Here is a 16,491-nt window from a genome sequence, read left to right as displayed (position 1 = left end):
GTTTGGAGTGTTCCACCCTGCCRCATAAACCCAGATTAAGACCAGATATTAAAACCATGATGTGTGCATTTCAAGACATGAAGAAAACTGGACAGGACTTTTCAGTACTTCTACTATCTGTCAGTAGAAAAGGTATTAGGCAGAAAACGTGAAATAGATTTTAATGGATATTTCAGATAGGAACTAGTTGTATTACTTGTGATCTAGAAAGAGTACAAGGGAAGATGTAGACAGAGTTTACAGTGTTGAGAGAAACTATTTTCTGATCTGTTGAAGCAAAAGCATTCTCTGTAGAGGCAAAGTCAAAGAACCACAAAGAACTGTGTAGGGTATAATTAACAAATTAAGATTTATTTCAAGGTTACCGGGTAAGACAAACTTTCCATAGACTTGTTTTGTAAACTTATGGAGAAATTGGTTGTTTTATAATCAGTAAGGGATGTAGTCAGAGAAATTTGGAGGAATACTTCAGTGTTGCTATATCTGTGCTTACCATGGGTCATCATTTGGTTCCCAGCCCTCCAGTTCTATCAAGCAAAAGAAACACTTCGCCACATCAGGTTCATTTGCGTTTGGGCAGTGGACAAAGCCCGCCTTTGCCATCTGCAGGTGACAGTTCAGAAGGTTTTAGGGCCTCATGTAACACACTGCTCATGTTTGCATAAGCAAACTGTTTCAGGGAGCTTGCAATAATGCCCTTCTCCACAATGTCTATCAGCACAGGTCAGGCTGAAAAATGGATTTTAAGTGTGCAGGCTGCAAGCAGGTAAATAAGCAACTACTAAAGGAACAAGAAATAGGCCAGAAGTAGTGAGCAGACTTTTGCATAGTTGCTCTGTCTGCAGGCTACCAGAGTAGCTTTGTTCTAGCAGGTACATCTTTCAATTAGTCACCAAATGGCAGTTACACCAGCCTTCCCCATTAGTATACTGGATCTGCAATAGCCAGGGCTTTACGGACTGTTTCCAGGGAAAAAAATTAGCATAAGACCATGGCCATAAAGAACTTTTCAATATAAATTATGAGTAAAATACTAACTCTTGATTTCTACATTTTCCTGTTATTTTTATTAATTTCTAAAAATGTCCTGGGAGAATCACATATGGTCAGAACCCTAAAAAAAGAAAAAAGCCACTGTTTTAATTATCCAAATTCACACCTTSTCAGATAACTCTTACAGCATAATTCATCTGAGACACAATCTGAAAGTTTGATGTGTGTGCCAAAGTGAGACTCAAGTGTTAGTTATAATGTGCTGAGTCAAAGCCTACAGGGACATAAACATTGACTTTTCTAAAATTTAAGTAGTATTTATTTCTGAATTTTAAGTAATGATCATTCTGACACTTTAGCCTTTCTGTTCAATGCATACTCRTTTCCTCTGTTGTAGGCCAATTTCTGAATTAGAAGTTGTAAGCAGAAAGACTGCATAATATAGGAAATTAACTTTGAAGTAACAAGAAAGAAAAAAAAACAAACAAACAAGAAGAGTAACTATATTCAATGCTGTAGCTACGTTAGTGAACTGACATACAGAAATCACTCATTCTACTGCAGTATCTCAAAGCAGAGAGGAGAGCTGGAATATTCAATTTTTTATCTTCTTCTGGCTTAGCAGAAGCTCACAGCTCTTCTTGAACATGAATATGTTTAACAGTGACTTCACATGCAATCACAGTAGATGAAATAGTCAAAATTATCCATTTTCAGACTTACATTTTCTGGAGTGCATTTGCAGTTCTCCACAAAAGGCCAGTTTGTGAAGGTTTTTACACGCTTCTCATAGTCATACATGTCTTTAAATTCAGTCAAAAGCTTAGAAGCCAAAGCAAGCTCTTCCAAAAGCATCTCCATCTATAAAATCTGCAATTGCTATAGCCCAGACCTTCCCTCATGCCTTCAGATTTAAAGCACTATACTGATTGGTGACACATTACACCTGTAAAGCTGAATGAGCTTTAAATGAGTAAAAGACACAGGTGTGTCTATAAGCAGGAAAATCAAGAGAAAGGAAGGTACTCGGATTTTTGTTGTGTCACATTCTGTGTTCTCAGTCACAGTATATATTTATTAACTGAAAGAGCCTACRCTAATGCAATATGAAAATTACGGATTTTATAATTCAAATGTTAAAAATTCAAGTTAAACATCTGAGTTTAGCAATCTTCCATACATTATTTCAAAGTATTATAAAAATATTACACTGATTGAGACCAAAGTGGTTGAATTAACATTGCTATTTGAATGCTTCAGCATTTCTTGAACTTTATTTTCAGACATTAAATCTTAATAACACATTAGCAAAGACTCCTACATTTCTCTAAAGGGGGGGTAATTATAGAATATTCTAGAGTGTGTTTTAAATTACATCGGTCCAGAGACAGAATAACTAGTAATATTTAAGAGAAATACATGCATAAGTATTTACAGGACCAAAACTTTAAGCTGTTCTCTTATAAATTGTCTCTCATTTTGCTTCAGTAGGAATCCACCAGTGTGTAGAAGGCTGCTGTACACAGCAGTTCTCTAAACTAAGGTCTTAGCACTTTTGAAAGGCATTTGATTACTAGACTTGAAAATTGAAATCCTCTCCATAACACAGATGGATCATGCACGGGAAAAATTCCAGCTTCTTAAACCAACCCATCAATCTGTCTAGATGTGTTGACAGAAATGAGATTAAGGGTCATTTGACTAGAACTTCTTATTTCAACCTTTTTATAGCATCCTCCATCTTAGAGCCTATTTTTGCCTAGATTTACACATGCTAAATCATTGATTACACTGGGACTGTACTTGTTCCTAATTTTATGTGCAGGAATAGTATTCTTGACATTTACATATTAAAATGTTCAGAGTAATATGTGCTAATGCTGTTGTATAAATGGGACATTTTAATTCTATTTTTTCCTTTTTTAGATAATACCAATGGTGCAGGAATTTATCATTCACAACCTGGGTCGTCCATTTATTGAGCCACCTCCATTTGACTTGTCAAAAGCATTTGCTGATAGTCACTCTTGTGCATCCCTGATGTTCATACTTTCTCCTGGTGCAGACCCCATGGCTGCCCTTCTGAAGTTCGCTGATGATCAGGTATTTTAACATCTCCAAGACTTTTTAAGATGGATAATGTTTGTGTGTGTGTGTGCATCTGTGTGAAGCAAGGAACTTTTTTTTTTAACTAAAAGTTGAAATGCCAAAGTAAGCTCAAAAATCCTGTATGTAGCTGTCTAAAAATATGTTAAAACTGATCTCATGGCTCCTTTAACACAAAGCACTAATTAATGCCAGTGGATTGTTTGTAGGAATGAATAATTTGTCATTGTTTGTAAGAAATGTTATGTTAAATATTTCTGGCATATTTTGTAATGCTCTGATGTCACAATCTGCTTAACTAATTAGTTTGTGTATTCTCAAATAGAAAATGGAAAAAAAGGAACAAAAACATGGTGGTTTAAACTTCCATTGTAAGAAATCTTATCTGAAAAGTTTTTTTTTCTATGAGCATTATATGTAAATGTGACTTAATTACAAAACAATGTAGTAATATATAGAACGTAGGGTCTTGGGTGGCATTTACACCTCAGAATTCAAATGTGGCTTTTTGTTGGCTTTAGCTATCATTATTAAGGCATTTAAAACAAACCAAAAAAATCCCAACGACCTTAATCAGTTCTTATGTAAAAAGATTATTGTGTTAGTAATAGAAAGTTGCTTTTTTTCTGGTAAGATACATTTCTTGCATTTCTTGACTATTCTGTCAGAGTTCTGTGCAGTTGAGAATGACAGGCATACTTGGAGTCTCCAACCACTGTGTTGTAAATGTATTCTGCATTTTATAGTAAGATGTCTACATCCTCAAAGAGTATGCTGTTTTGAGGAGTCTTTTGAAATAGTCAGAATTGTATAGTTCAGAATTAAATGGATATGGAGTTGGAGTTTTTCCCTGGCAAAGAGGTTTTACTCAACTGGAATGACATGAAAAAGAGATTTGATCTGTGTTCTAAAATATACTGTACATTAGATGTGAACTCTCATACCAGAAGTTTTGATGTATATTAGTCTTACTTATAATATGCTTTATATATGCAGGGATATGGTGGTACAAAGCTTAGCTCTCTGTCACTTGGTCAAGGCCAAGGCCTGATAGCCATGAAAATGATAGAGAAGGCAGTAAAGGAAGGAACATGGATAGTTCTGCAAAATTGCCATCTGGCAACATCATGGATGCCAATACTGGAAAGAGTCTGTGAGGTAAAAATAAGTATTGTTGTCATCTTATAAACACTTCTGAAGGCATGTCTAAGCCATTAAGGCAGCTGAAAAACCAGCTTAACGTACTTCATGATGATTCCCATTATAAAAGGGGAATCATCACATACTGGTTCTGTCTTTTTCCTTCTGTCTACTGGAGTGAAAAGTGCTTGTGAACGTTGTGGGTCTTGCCTGTTTCTTGAATGGTAATTTCCAGCCACTGCAACTGTTCCTTCAGGCCAAGAGCTTTCCTCATGTGTCTACTATTGCAGAAACTGGTACTCTAAGGAATTTTACACTTGTACAACTCCTGGTTTCCAGAGAGGTACTAGGGTACGTCTTCCTTAAAACTCAGTAAGTTTCTGATGTACGCACATTGTTACTTCAGTCCTTCCAGCAGGGCTGCATGACTGTAAATGGGAAAGTATACATTCTGTTGTTCTTGGGGTACAAAGCCTGCACTGTTTTTTGTTCATATATTCCATAATCATGCACCGAGATGCCAAATTTTAGGTCAAAATACTGATGTTTGGAATCAAAATGCATGAGTTGTAGAGTGGAAATCATCATACCTACCTGGGACTCTCACTATGGTCACATACAAGCTCAAAAGTCCATTTAAGTCTACTTAAACTTTGAACTGGTATATTTTCCCCCTTTAAAAAATAAAAATAAAAATCTGCTTTAAGATGAAAAGTTGAGGTGTATATTCATGTATCATGTCTTCCAATTGCTTGTTTTTGTGTGTGTTTGTTTTAGGAGCTAAACCCTGATACAACACATCCAGATTTCCGAATTTGGCTCACCAGTTACCCGTCTCCAAATTTTCCAGTGTCTGTACTTCAGAATGGAGTGAAAATGACTAATGAAGCACCAAAAGGTTTACGGGCTAATGTAATTCGTTCATACCTGATGGATCCAATCTCTGATCCTGACTTTTTCAACAGCTGCAAAAAGCCTGTTAGTAATGTGTTGGCATTGTTGATTTGGTCTTGTAAAACAGCTGAAGTAGGCTCTGATGATTGTGTATGTATGCTCTGGGTGAAAACTACCAAGTCTTCCACTGCAATGAAACTGGTCTTTGTTACCAGCAGCAGTGAAGTAAATTTTATTAACATTTTAGCTTTATTTTACCACTAGTCTTATACTTCTTCAACTGAGATTTTGTGGTATGACATTAGTAATACAGCTTTCAGGAGGGGGGGGGGGGGGGGGAGAGGAGTAAAAAGCCAGTAATTTCCCATTACAAATCTGCAAGGTTGGGGACTCCTGTTGTGGAATATTCACTGACCTGAATGCTGTTCTGGCACATCTTTAATCTATAACACAAAAATAATTCCATCGTAGAATTGAGAAGGCCAAGTGATTGCACAATGTGATTTGCAGGACTTACAAGTAAATGCCATTCCCCACTCCCCCTACTTTTTAAGTAAGACTGGGAAGCCACTAACTGTTTTCATAATTAGATTTCTGTGTGTGATCGTATTTAATGAAAACATTATTTTACATTATTTTTCTATATTTAAATAGTATAGTTGCTTTTAACTRAGGTCGTATACTTTGCTAAATCTTCTCAGTTAAAAAACCAAAACACACCACAACACAGCTGCCTACGTGAAGTTTTTCTTTAAAGGCCTGAAATCCTGGACAGTGAAGGGGGGGAAAAAAAAAAGCAGGCATGTAGTGTGAACAATGTTTTATAATGTAAGTGTGTAAAAAAAATTCTTGGGAACATGGTCTCTTATACACATGGTTGTATGTGACTGTCACATGTATCACATAGACATGGATATATAGTTTTAAAAATAAAATTATTTGGAGGGTTCACACTGGTTTAAGAGAATATTCAAAATTAATGCTTGTGACAAATTGATGGCTTCCTACTGAAGGCCTTTGAATGYCAAGAAAAGCTACACATGAATCATAAACGGTACGTTATCAGGGGCAAGAGATACGGGGTTTTGAGAGACTGACACAGCACTGCTATGCAGGACATGACATGACAAAACAAAACTGTTTGTTTAAAACATAMATGAATTATTAATGTTGTTGTATTTGGTTTTAAGGCTGAGTTCAAGACATTGCTCTACGGTCTCTGCTTCTTCCATGCACTGGTGCAAGAAAGGCAGAAATTTGGGCCCCTCGGGTGGAACATTGCCTACRAATTCAACGAGACTGATCTGCGCATCAGCGTGCAGCAGCTGCAGCTGTTCCTCAACCAGTACGAGGTAGCGCGCTGTCCGCAGCCCCGGCCCGGCCTCACCTCTGCCGGCTAGGGCTGCTCGTGACGTACCAGTGCAGGCTGAGTGTTGCTACCCCAGCAACAGTTCCATAAGGGGTAGTGAATTAGAAACAAAGGTCTGCTTGTAATAGTGCTCGTGTGGTTCACTTCAGTTGGTTAGCCTGCCATGAACAGTATATAACTAATCTGAGAAACTTTCAAACCACAATTTAGAAATTCTGCCCTGCAAAATAAAGCACAATTTGCTCCATACTATTGCCTTATTCCCTGGAATCTTATCCTGTCTCTAGACTGTGGATTACAGCTCTTGGAGATACTATTGTTAAGCTGTAAAATATCATGCTAAACGCCTAATATATTTGCATAACTGTGATTTACTTGCTGCTAGGGCTAATACTACACCCTGGGCTGTTGCAGATCAACAGACCTTGATTTATTTGTGTAAATTTGGCAGATCACTTTCCTTCCTTCCTTGTTTGCAGAGCTAGGCAGTGTTTCACAGCAGAATCTCTGGAATTTGTGTTTCAGCTTCTTAAACTGTGAAATAGAAATAATAATAACTTCTTCAAAATTTCTGAAAAAAAGGAATTACTGATGATATTGCTGTGAAATTTATTTACATTGCATTTTATGGGTACATGGTGCATTTACAAACTAACTTTGTACATAGTCAAGTTTTTATTTATTTATTTAAATATTTTCATTTCCTTCCATATGATAACTGAATGGAAGGGCTCAGGGCTCTGAATTAATCATCTCTGAAAAAAAAATTTGTTCCAGAGCCAAATCACTTTGCCTGCCCAACTTTTCTGTATAGTATGCAGGCTGCTCTGAGGTACAATTGTGAGTAGCACATGGTTATCTTGGAAAGTCACAAAACCTGATGTTACAGGGGATATGTTCTTAATCAGCTGATGGTGTTGACAAGCACTAGGGAATCAATAGGAAGTGCAACACAGAAGAGGCTTGTGASAGGGAGAGGTAATGAATGTTTTCAAACACTGGTGCCTTTGCTTTGCATGTGCCAGCTGTCTAAAATAAATACAGGTGTTATCTTCAAGCCACTGTCAACCTGAAGTATTTTTGGTTATCTGTGGTAGCTGGCAAACTGTGATATAGCACAAGAAAGCAACTTCATGGTTAGGTATTTCTCTTTTGCGTGGGAGAGGGTGGGAGTGGAGGTAATCATCCTGCTGTGTGACTGAAGGTTATGAACAAAGGCTTGAATATTGCCTAGTTGGTAGGGAAGCGTTTTGCTTCCAGAGAAATGAATGATTTGTATGTGGTGGACAGGGTTACTAGTACTTTTTTTGGCTAGTTTTTGCTTTATTCGGTATACAGAACCATTTATTAACCAGTCTTCAACGTATCACCAACTAACTCTTGCCCTGACTTTCTATGGAGAATTTATCTCTTAACATCCATAATTTGTTCTGTTCATGCTTCTAAGATGCATCTAGCTTGTCCCAACCTCAAGACTGCAATCAAGGATTTTTACACACACAAAAAAAGTGTCTGTAACTCTGCATTAGCCCAGGAGGCTAGCTGTAAAGTACCTGCCACTGTTACTTGTTGAGTACGGGCTTGAAGACTATGAGAATAGTTATGGTCCTCTGACAGCATAGTTAGTTAGTTAGTTTAAAAAGTGTGTATAGCCAAACAAGTTCACATAATTTTGGAAAAGTTTTTCATAAACTACTGCTCGGGGGATTCATCTGCATTACTATGGAAGTTTTTGGTGGTGGTAATTATTCAAAAGAAACAATGCTGGCTGATGATGTCTTATAGTATTTGGTGATCAGGAGATAGGTGGTACAAGCATAAACTATCAATCAGAGGTAAAACAAAAGTTTTTAAAGTTTCCACTGAGAATTTTGGATGACGTTCAAATAAATCACAATGACACTAATATAGCTGTGCTGAGCAGTGCTAGACAGTACTTCAGATCATTGGCTTGCTTTTTTTCAGGAGCTGCCATATGATGCCCTTCGCTATATGACTGGAGAATGCAATTATGGTGGCAGAGTCACTGATGACTGGGATCGGCGTACGCTCCGTAGTATTCTAAACAAGTTCTACTCTTCAGAAATCATTACAAATGTAGATTATAAATTTGACCCAAGTGGCCTTTATTTTGCTCCTCCTGAAGGAGACGTAAGTATCTGAGAATAACAGAATTCCAAATGGCTTATTTAAAAACAAATAGATCATACTTTGCTCACATTGATGTGTGCCTTGGTGCTTACTGCTGTCACTGCTCACTTTTGTGCCTTAATCCCACATTCTATTAGTACTTGTTTCAGTGATAAATGGAAATGATGTTAAAAAAAAAACAAACACACACCTATTAACTAAACTGACTTTGCCCTGTGTGAGTCAGTACCCTCAGAGGGCAATAAGGGAGAAACCTAGCCTGCTAAAGTTAACAACATTATAAAACAGGCATAAGAGACAATAATCTTTAATATCTGCTGGAGATAGAAAGGACATCATAATGAATTTAAATTGTCACTCAGGAGAGTTACGTTAAACATCAGGAAAATGCCTTTGCAGACAGCTCAGCAAGCAGTGTGCCCAGAAAAGRGTCTGGAGCCGCTTGTACTAGGTATCTTATTTTGTAAGAGAATTTCCAACAGCTATTTAAGCAAAGCTAATCCTCTGTTCRGGGTAAGATGATGGACTAGAGGAATTCACAGGGTGCATTTAATCCCTGTATTTCCCTGTATAGTTTGCTTTATAGTTTGTATTGATTACAGTAGGAACATTTGTTGCATTTTCCTTRAGATATAGCTTGAGGCCTGCCTTGGGCTGTTTGTTTGTCCATTTCTGCATCTCATTACAACTCTAGAGCCTTTTTTTCCCCCTTTTGCTATTTTTTCAGTACCAAAGCTATATTGAATATACAAAGACACTTCCGCTGAATCCCTCCCCGGAGATATTTGGAATGAATGCAAACACTGATATTACAAAGGATCAGTCAGAAATGCAACTGTTATTTGATAACATTCTTCTTACACAGGTATGTAAAAAGACTAAAGATCTTACCATTACCTTCTACTCAGTCTACACATTACTAAGTTCAGGTTTTTATCCAGTTTTGCTGTACCTTAATTTAGTTTGCATCTCCATTTTGGTGAAATTACTGTTCCACTTAAGAAATCTTTAAGGCTTAGTTAGTGTTGTATTCTTCCTGGTTGTCTTCCTAAATAAATATAGCTTCCAGTTTTAAAGCCATGCAACAGTCTAGATAATATAGTTCCTGTAAGCATAATGAGAAAAAWGAACAGCTGGGTACAGGAAGCAAGAAAACAGACTGAGAGGATGGGAGCCGGAACTTGGCACCACTTTATGCTATTTGACAGCAGCTGGCCACCCAATGGATACGTGGACAGCTTTGGACTAATCGCTTCAGACAAGAGGTGTTTTTTAATTGCTGAAGGGTACTTCAGAGGGGGTGGTGGGCAGAGTTTTGATTTACAGTGGAAGTCGGATTTAGGCAAAAAGAATAAAAGGGACACAAATCTGTAGGAAACCAGCTTTTGTTAGTTCTATGGCTAATAGACAACCTAATGCAATAATACATGAAATTATGAAACAAATTAATTTCAGTTACAACGTTACTTTTTGTTTTAGAAGAACAAATCATATTCATTAGCAAAGCTATAGTGTTACTAAAGCACATTTAATATGCTATCTCCATATTGACCCAATGATAATGTGGCCTCCTCATCCAGTGTTGAGGGGGAAGGGGGAGGAAGAGGCTGTGCTGCTCCCCTAAGGGAGGAGTTTAGGATGAGTTTTGTTGCTGTTTTGGAGGGCTCTATAGGTGTTAAGGGCCTGGCAAGTCTCTGGCTGTAGGAGCAGGCAACTAAACATCTTCCTGAAGGAGCAGCATCACATCAGTCAGAGCTGTCAGGGTTGGGACTACAGCCAGACTTCATCAATTAGAGCATGGCTGGAAGAAGACAAGTAAGCCAACCTCCCTGGGGCTACTAGGGTAGTTTGACCCTAGTGTCAGCAGGTGGTTGGACTAGCCTGAGTTCTTGTATGACACTGCTTACGTGAGGCTACTCGTTACTAACCAAAAACTACATTGTAAGGTTAGCTAACAGAGACGCTGAATCTTCCAAACACAGCAAAAAACTGTCAACAAAGCCATCAGTAAGGCCATGAGCAGTTTGGAAACTGACTTCTGTAGCTGTCACACACTTCACTTAGGAAGACATTAGTACTTTTGGGGTAAATCGATTGTAGTACAGTGAGCAGGGTGGGTGGCTAGCGCAGTGGAAGAGGCTTGGAACTGTAATAATCTTTTAAACAGTGCCTACAAAACAACTGTATTTTAACTACTCACTTTCCCTAGTCCTCTTTTTTTTTTTCCCCCAAAATAAATCCAAATGTTTGGTTGTCTTTAGTCTCGGGCATCTGGTGCTGCTGCAAAATCCACTGATGACGTTGTTTATGAGGTCGCAGGAGACATCCTGAGCAAACTTCCTTCCAACTTTGACACTGAAGCAGCAATGAGAAGATATCCAACCACTTACACTCAAAGCATGAACACGGTGCTTGTCCAAGAGATGGGCCGCTTTAACAAGTTACTGCAGACAATACGTGACTCCTGTGTTAACATCCAGAAAGCAATAAAGGTGAGTTGAAAAATAACCCTTAAGGGCACATAACTGGAATCTCGCCTCAATCTCTGAGCTATCAATACAAGTACCTTAGAGAACTCACCCTAAAGTCTGATGCAGGTCAGCCAGTCAGCTGCTTTTAAGAGTCCAAACTTCAAACTGATTTATTCATCTGCATCTTAAAATTGACAGGAGTATAATGGAATATAAAAGTATTATTGTGCCTATTGCAGAAAAGCCAAAACACAAAGTTCTTTTAGCTACGCACATTTGCTAGCAAATAAGACAAGCAGTAACTAGGTTCACATCTGTTTTTTTTACCTTACGGATATGAAAGACGGAAGCACCTCACACAATTTCTTACAGATAAAAGCAGTTCTCAACACCTCAAATAACTGGAATCCTCAGAGGCAGTAATCTTCAAAGATACCACAGTCCAAAGTTGGTCCTTGTACTAAGTAGGAATCAAAAGCTATGGCTATGCAAAATACAGAAGAGCAGAGAAAAGTGGGTTTGGGGATTTTTTTTTTAATTTTTTTTTAACCCTATTTAACCTTAAGGTTGATAAGGTTTAACTGATCCTCCCCCAACAAAACAAACTCCACTCCCCCCCAAGCCCCAACCGCTTCTCCCTCTTAAGCCAAAACACAAACTGAAAAATCTGCAACTTTAGACTAATAAAAGAATCACTTGCAGAATCACTATGTTGCAGAGTTTGGGGGAAAATAACTAACTAAATAAGCATTTACAATTAGTAAAACTCAGAAGCACTTGGGAAAGAACATGTTTCTGAGAAAGAGCTCCCCCTTTCTGAGGGAGAATTTTTCAATATTTCTTTCTAAAAGGGTCTGTGGGCCCTTTTTTGACCCATATGACAACTGACTGCTGTATCAGACTGCTAACTTTTTACTGTTACCATGCGTCTTGTTTTCAGGGTGGCTCCAGTCTGACTTAGCTAAAAGCTGGTTACATCTGTTGGACAAAGAGGTTTATTTTTAATTCTTAAAGTGAGGCTTTAACAATTCATTGTTATGAGCAAAACAAAATATTTAGACATCATCTTTTCCAAATTTCTTTTAGGGACTAGTAGTGATGTCTGCTGAACTGGAGGAAGTGGTAAACAGCATTTTGAAAGGCAAAATTCCAGGATTATGGATGAGTAAGTCTTATCCAAGCCTCAAGCCCCTTAGCAGCTATGTGAATGACTTCCTTAGTAGACTGAAGTTCTTACAGGTGAGAACACCCTGTATATACAGATTTGTTCAATGCTGCTTATTATTTTTGTCTCTTAAACTTAGATGACATCTCCACAAGTGAATACACACACACACACACACACACACACACACGTACTTACTCTGAATAGCCGACACGCAGAGTTCAGTTCCTTGGTGCATCTTTCTGTAGAGCAGCGTGCTCATCAGGGCATCTAATGAAGCACTATGTTTTGCCATGTACCCTACACCTCATAAAAAGGGGTGCAATACATCAATACTACTGTATGACAGATGCCAGAACTGGCCTTCCAAAGTGGATTACTAAGAGCCTTTTAAATTGCATACAGATCTTTCTGGTGGTAGTGTAGGTAAATAACGTAGAACTTAAGAAGATATTAAGTGTCTTTTCCAATGATAAAGCTTAAATTAGAAAACCATTTTAACACTACATCTTTTATATTAATTAAGGCCAAATGCCAAGCTTTCCATAGGGTGCTGTAGAAGAAGCTAGGGAGAATCAATGGGGTCCATCACCTGTAAGACTGCAGATTCACAAAACTGACTTTAACTGAGCTATAGTGTCTCACATTCTGTGGCTTAGTGACCTTACATGATGAACCTTGGTTGTCTTGAATTGAATAAGACCACCATGAAAGTGTTGAGTGATATATGCCTTTGACACTAAAGACTGAACTGATTTAGATAATTCAAACCTGAAAGATGAAATACATAATTCCTACCAGGTAGCCTCCTCCATATCTGCTGTAAGAATAGATGTCAAGATGGACAAAAGTTCCAGGACCAAAACTTAGGAAATTAAAACAAAACAGAACGAAAGAAATATCCGGCTTCAGGAAGAGAAAGATGTTTGCAAATTCTGCATTTGCAGTTACTCAGAGAATACCTACTTTGAGTTTTTGAACACATATCACCCTCTCAACATACCTTAGTAACTTCCACCTTAATCTATAACAAGTCTGACAGCAGTATGTAAAATGAACCAAAATGCCATTCCTAGAACAGAATTCAGGACAGAAATTCAGCTTGTACAAAGGTGAAATTACCAATACCTATGAGCAGGATTATTTTTCTTTTTGGGAGGAAAACTACTCGATAGTAAGACAACTAGTTTAGTAACCACTGTAATTCTCTGCAGCAGATAATGGCAATGCAGTTTGAATTTTTGTGAAACTATTCATCTCAAAAACTGACATCTGCAACAATCAGAAAAATGTCTTCTTGCATGCAGTAGTTATTGACAGTTGCTATGGACCTCACATGCATTACAACCAAAACCAATGAATTCTGGCATTATTTTAGCATTTTTATACAGAAGCCTCCATGATGTAAACTATGAAAAGAACTTTTGTTCTTTTCAAATCACTGGAGGTTTAATTAGGTCATGTTTTTTCATCATGAGGAAATCATTCCTCCTCATCTTCAACTTGCTGTCCATACTTTAGATATATGACTTTGGCCCTGGAAGGGAAATATGACAGTTTTAAAAACAGCCTGCAAGAAATTGGTTAGGGATCTGCCATCTGCACAGAGAAACAAAGATGAAAACTGAACAGCCTCTGATAATCTGATGAACTTCCATAGGTGATGCATGTTTAACAGAATAATACATTCACATAAGCTAAATATTTTCAGGCAACAGAGTGTTTTTTTCACAAGTTCATGACATTTTAAACAACTTTGTTAAAAAGGCATGGCAGCCATCCAAAATACTGCTGCTTTCTGAAAGAAAAAGACAACCCTGGATTCACAAAGGCAAAAATTACTTTTGATGCTTTCCTGAATACTATAAAAATAAATAAAATCCAACTTATTTCTTTTCTCCTCCTCCCTCTTTTGCTGCTGCAGGAGTGGTATGAAAATGGAACTCCGCCAGTCTTCTGGATTTCAGGATTCTTCTTCACTCAAGCATTCTTAACAGGTGCTCAGCAGAACTATGCCAGAAAATACACTATTCCAATAGACCTACTAGAATTTGACTACGAAGTGCTGGAAGATAAGGAATACAATAATGCTCCTGAAGATGGTAAGTAAGTGTGTGACACAATTACCTGCCTATGCTTAAGTATTCAGAGGTTAACATAAATTTGCAGACTCAGAATTACACAATTAATTTAATGAATTTAGTTGGAAAAGATACACTACTGTACTGTTAACCTCCCCCAAGAGATGCACAAAAAGTGATGCAGCAAAATACTATTTAAGAAAGTAAGAAATTACTGCTGACATTAGTGAACTTCCTAGATTGGCCTACAGGTATAAAACAACACCAGAAGACTCTCTTAGCCCAAACTTTTCCACAAGAGATCAAACTTCCAAGTTATATTTAGCCTGCATTTTCTTTTCCTTTATTTCACTCCACAACGGATGTGCCTGAAGATACAGAGTATTTTCCTAAGCCAATGAAAGCAAGATATTTAGTAGCAGATTTGGATATGCTAGTTTAGTTATCCACAGAAAAACCACAGTCCTACTGATGAGATCATAAGGTGCAGTAGGGGACTGCTTTAAGGGGAAAATAAAGTATTTTTCAAACCACTCCAATATATGTTGCCTACCTTAGGTTCTAGTTGCAGATACTTTCCTGAGCCTGGCTTTTCTCAGAACAAGGAGAGATTAAACTAAACAGTTCTTCATACTCTTTCTAATATTCTTCCGAGGAGCAGTTTGACTGGAAGCTGTGTAAAGAAGGGCTTGGCAGGCTGCCTGGGAAATCAACATCTAGTCTGTTTCAGCTCTTATCCGGTTGGGGCAGGTTTATTTCTTGTTTTAGAAGTTCCAGTTTTCAGTATACACAGCAAGAAGGTGCAAGTCTGATGAAAAACAGATGTTTATCATTTTCTTCTTGAGTTAGAGTTGATGGAATGACAGCTGTCATAARATATTTATAGTTTATATTTTTAAACATTTAACTCCTTCAATGAGCTGTTTCAGAAAGGCATAAAAATGGTAATTTGAAACATAAGCAGTGAAACAATGTGAAGACTGTTAATATGATCAAATCTCCAAGTTTGGAAACATCCAAGTTTACAATATATAGTATATATATATACACAGAGGACTTTATTATAATGACAACTGTAAAATCGTTATACAGTTATACACTGTATAACGTGATCTTGTACTTTGGAATAGCTTTTAGCCTCACCCAACATTCAGAAAAGGTTGGATAGCCTATGGTATTGTTAGACATTGTTACTTTATATAACACTAATCATAATAAATTGTAATACAGTATAAGATAGTTATATGCTCAGAAAGTTAGTTCATCAACATTTGGAACACAAAGAATTGACAAAGGCCCACACAATCTACTGACTCTTAGCAAAGTGTGTCACACTTGAACTGCTGCCCTCGGCTAGAAGACATTTTCAGTTTTTGCATAATACAGTATCTTTTACAACTGATTCAGGGGTCTACATTAGGGAATTGTTCTTGGATGGAGCATGCTGGAACAGACAAACTAAGAAGCTAGGAGAATCTTATCCGAAAATCCTCTATGATACAGTACCTGTGGTCAGTATCTTTCGTTTGGTGACATCTTCTAGTAGTAACTACCAATAAACATGGTGGGATCCATACCCTAAGCTCTAGTCTTAAAGGAAGTAATAAGGTAATTCTTAAAACTCTTTAAACTGAGTTGAAAACATTTTGTGTAGAATTAGAAATTAAGTTTCTGAGAGGAGCAGAGAATCCTCTGCTAATGATGATGGCAACAGGAGGCTTGGGGTTGCTTATTTTGGGAGAGAATCAATCTGCTAAGAAAGAGAAAATGGCAAACAGGTTTTCAGGGCTAGCTGTATAAAAGCAAACAAAACCAAAAAGAAACACTGTCAAAACACTTCCAACAAGCCAAGAGAGTTTCCTGGTTTTTTTTTTTTTTTAAACTGAAAAGGATTATTTTATTCTCTACTGCAGATATGGCTAAAGCCCTGTAAGAAAACAGAGATTCCACAGCGACCAAGTTACCTGGCCCCACTGTACAAGACCAGCGAGAGAAGAGGGGTCCTGTCAACTACAGGCCACTCCACCAACTTTGTCATTGCAATGATTCTCCCTTCAGACAAACCGGAAGAACACTGGATCAGACGGGGTGTGGCTTTATTATGCCAGCTTAACTCATGAA

The 16,491-nt window shown here is 37.6% G+C and overlaps 1 protein-coding gene across 1 annotated transcript in view; it reads left to right on the top strand.

Annotated features, from left to right (window-relative positions):
- DNAH7 (dynein axonemal heavy chain 7) overlaps positions 1–16,490 on the top strand; it is a 118,951-nt gene extending 102,461 nt beyond the window's left edge. The window contains 11 exon segments of the mRNA XM_026091747.1: positions 2,920–3,096; positions 4,096–4,257; positions 5,017–5,217; positions 6,324–6,485; positions 8,468–8,653; positions 9,381–9,518; positions 10,915–11,145; positions 12,211–12,363; positions 14,214–14,391; positions 15,778–15,881; positions 16,284–16,490. Of these exon segments, the coding sequence (XP_025947532.1) occupies positions 2,920–3,096; positions 4,096–4,257; positions 5,017–5,217; positions 6,324–6,485; positions 8,468–8,653; positions 9,381–9,518; positions 10,915–11,145; positions 12,211–12,363; positions 14,214–14,391; positions 15,778–15,881; positions 16,284–16,490 (1,899 nt within the window).
- Position 16,491: the final 1 nt, after the last annotated feature.

This window comes from Apteryx rowi, unplaced genomic scaffold, assembly GCF_003343035.1.
Source record: "Apteryx rowi isolate R43461 unplaced genomic scaffold, aptRow1 scaffold_92, whole genome shotgun sequence".
Taxonomy (NCBI): domain Eukaryota; kingdom Metazoa; phylum Chordata; class Aves; order Apterygiformes; family Apterygidae; genus Apteryx; species Apteryx rowi.
The sequence above is the reverse complement of the archived record's forward strand: the minus strand, read 5'-3'. Positions and strand labels throughout refer to the sequence as shown.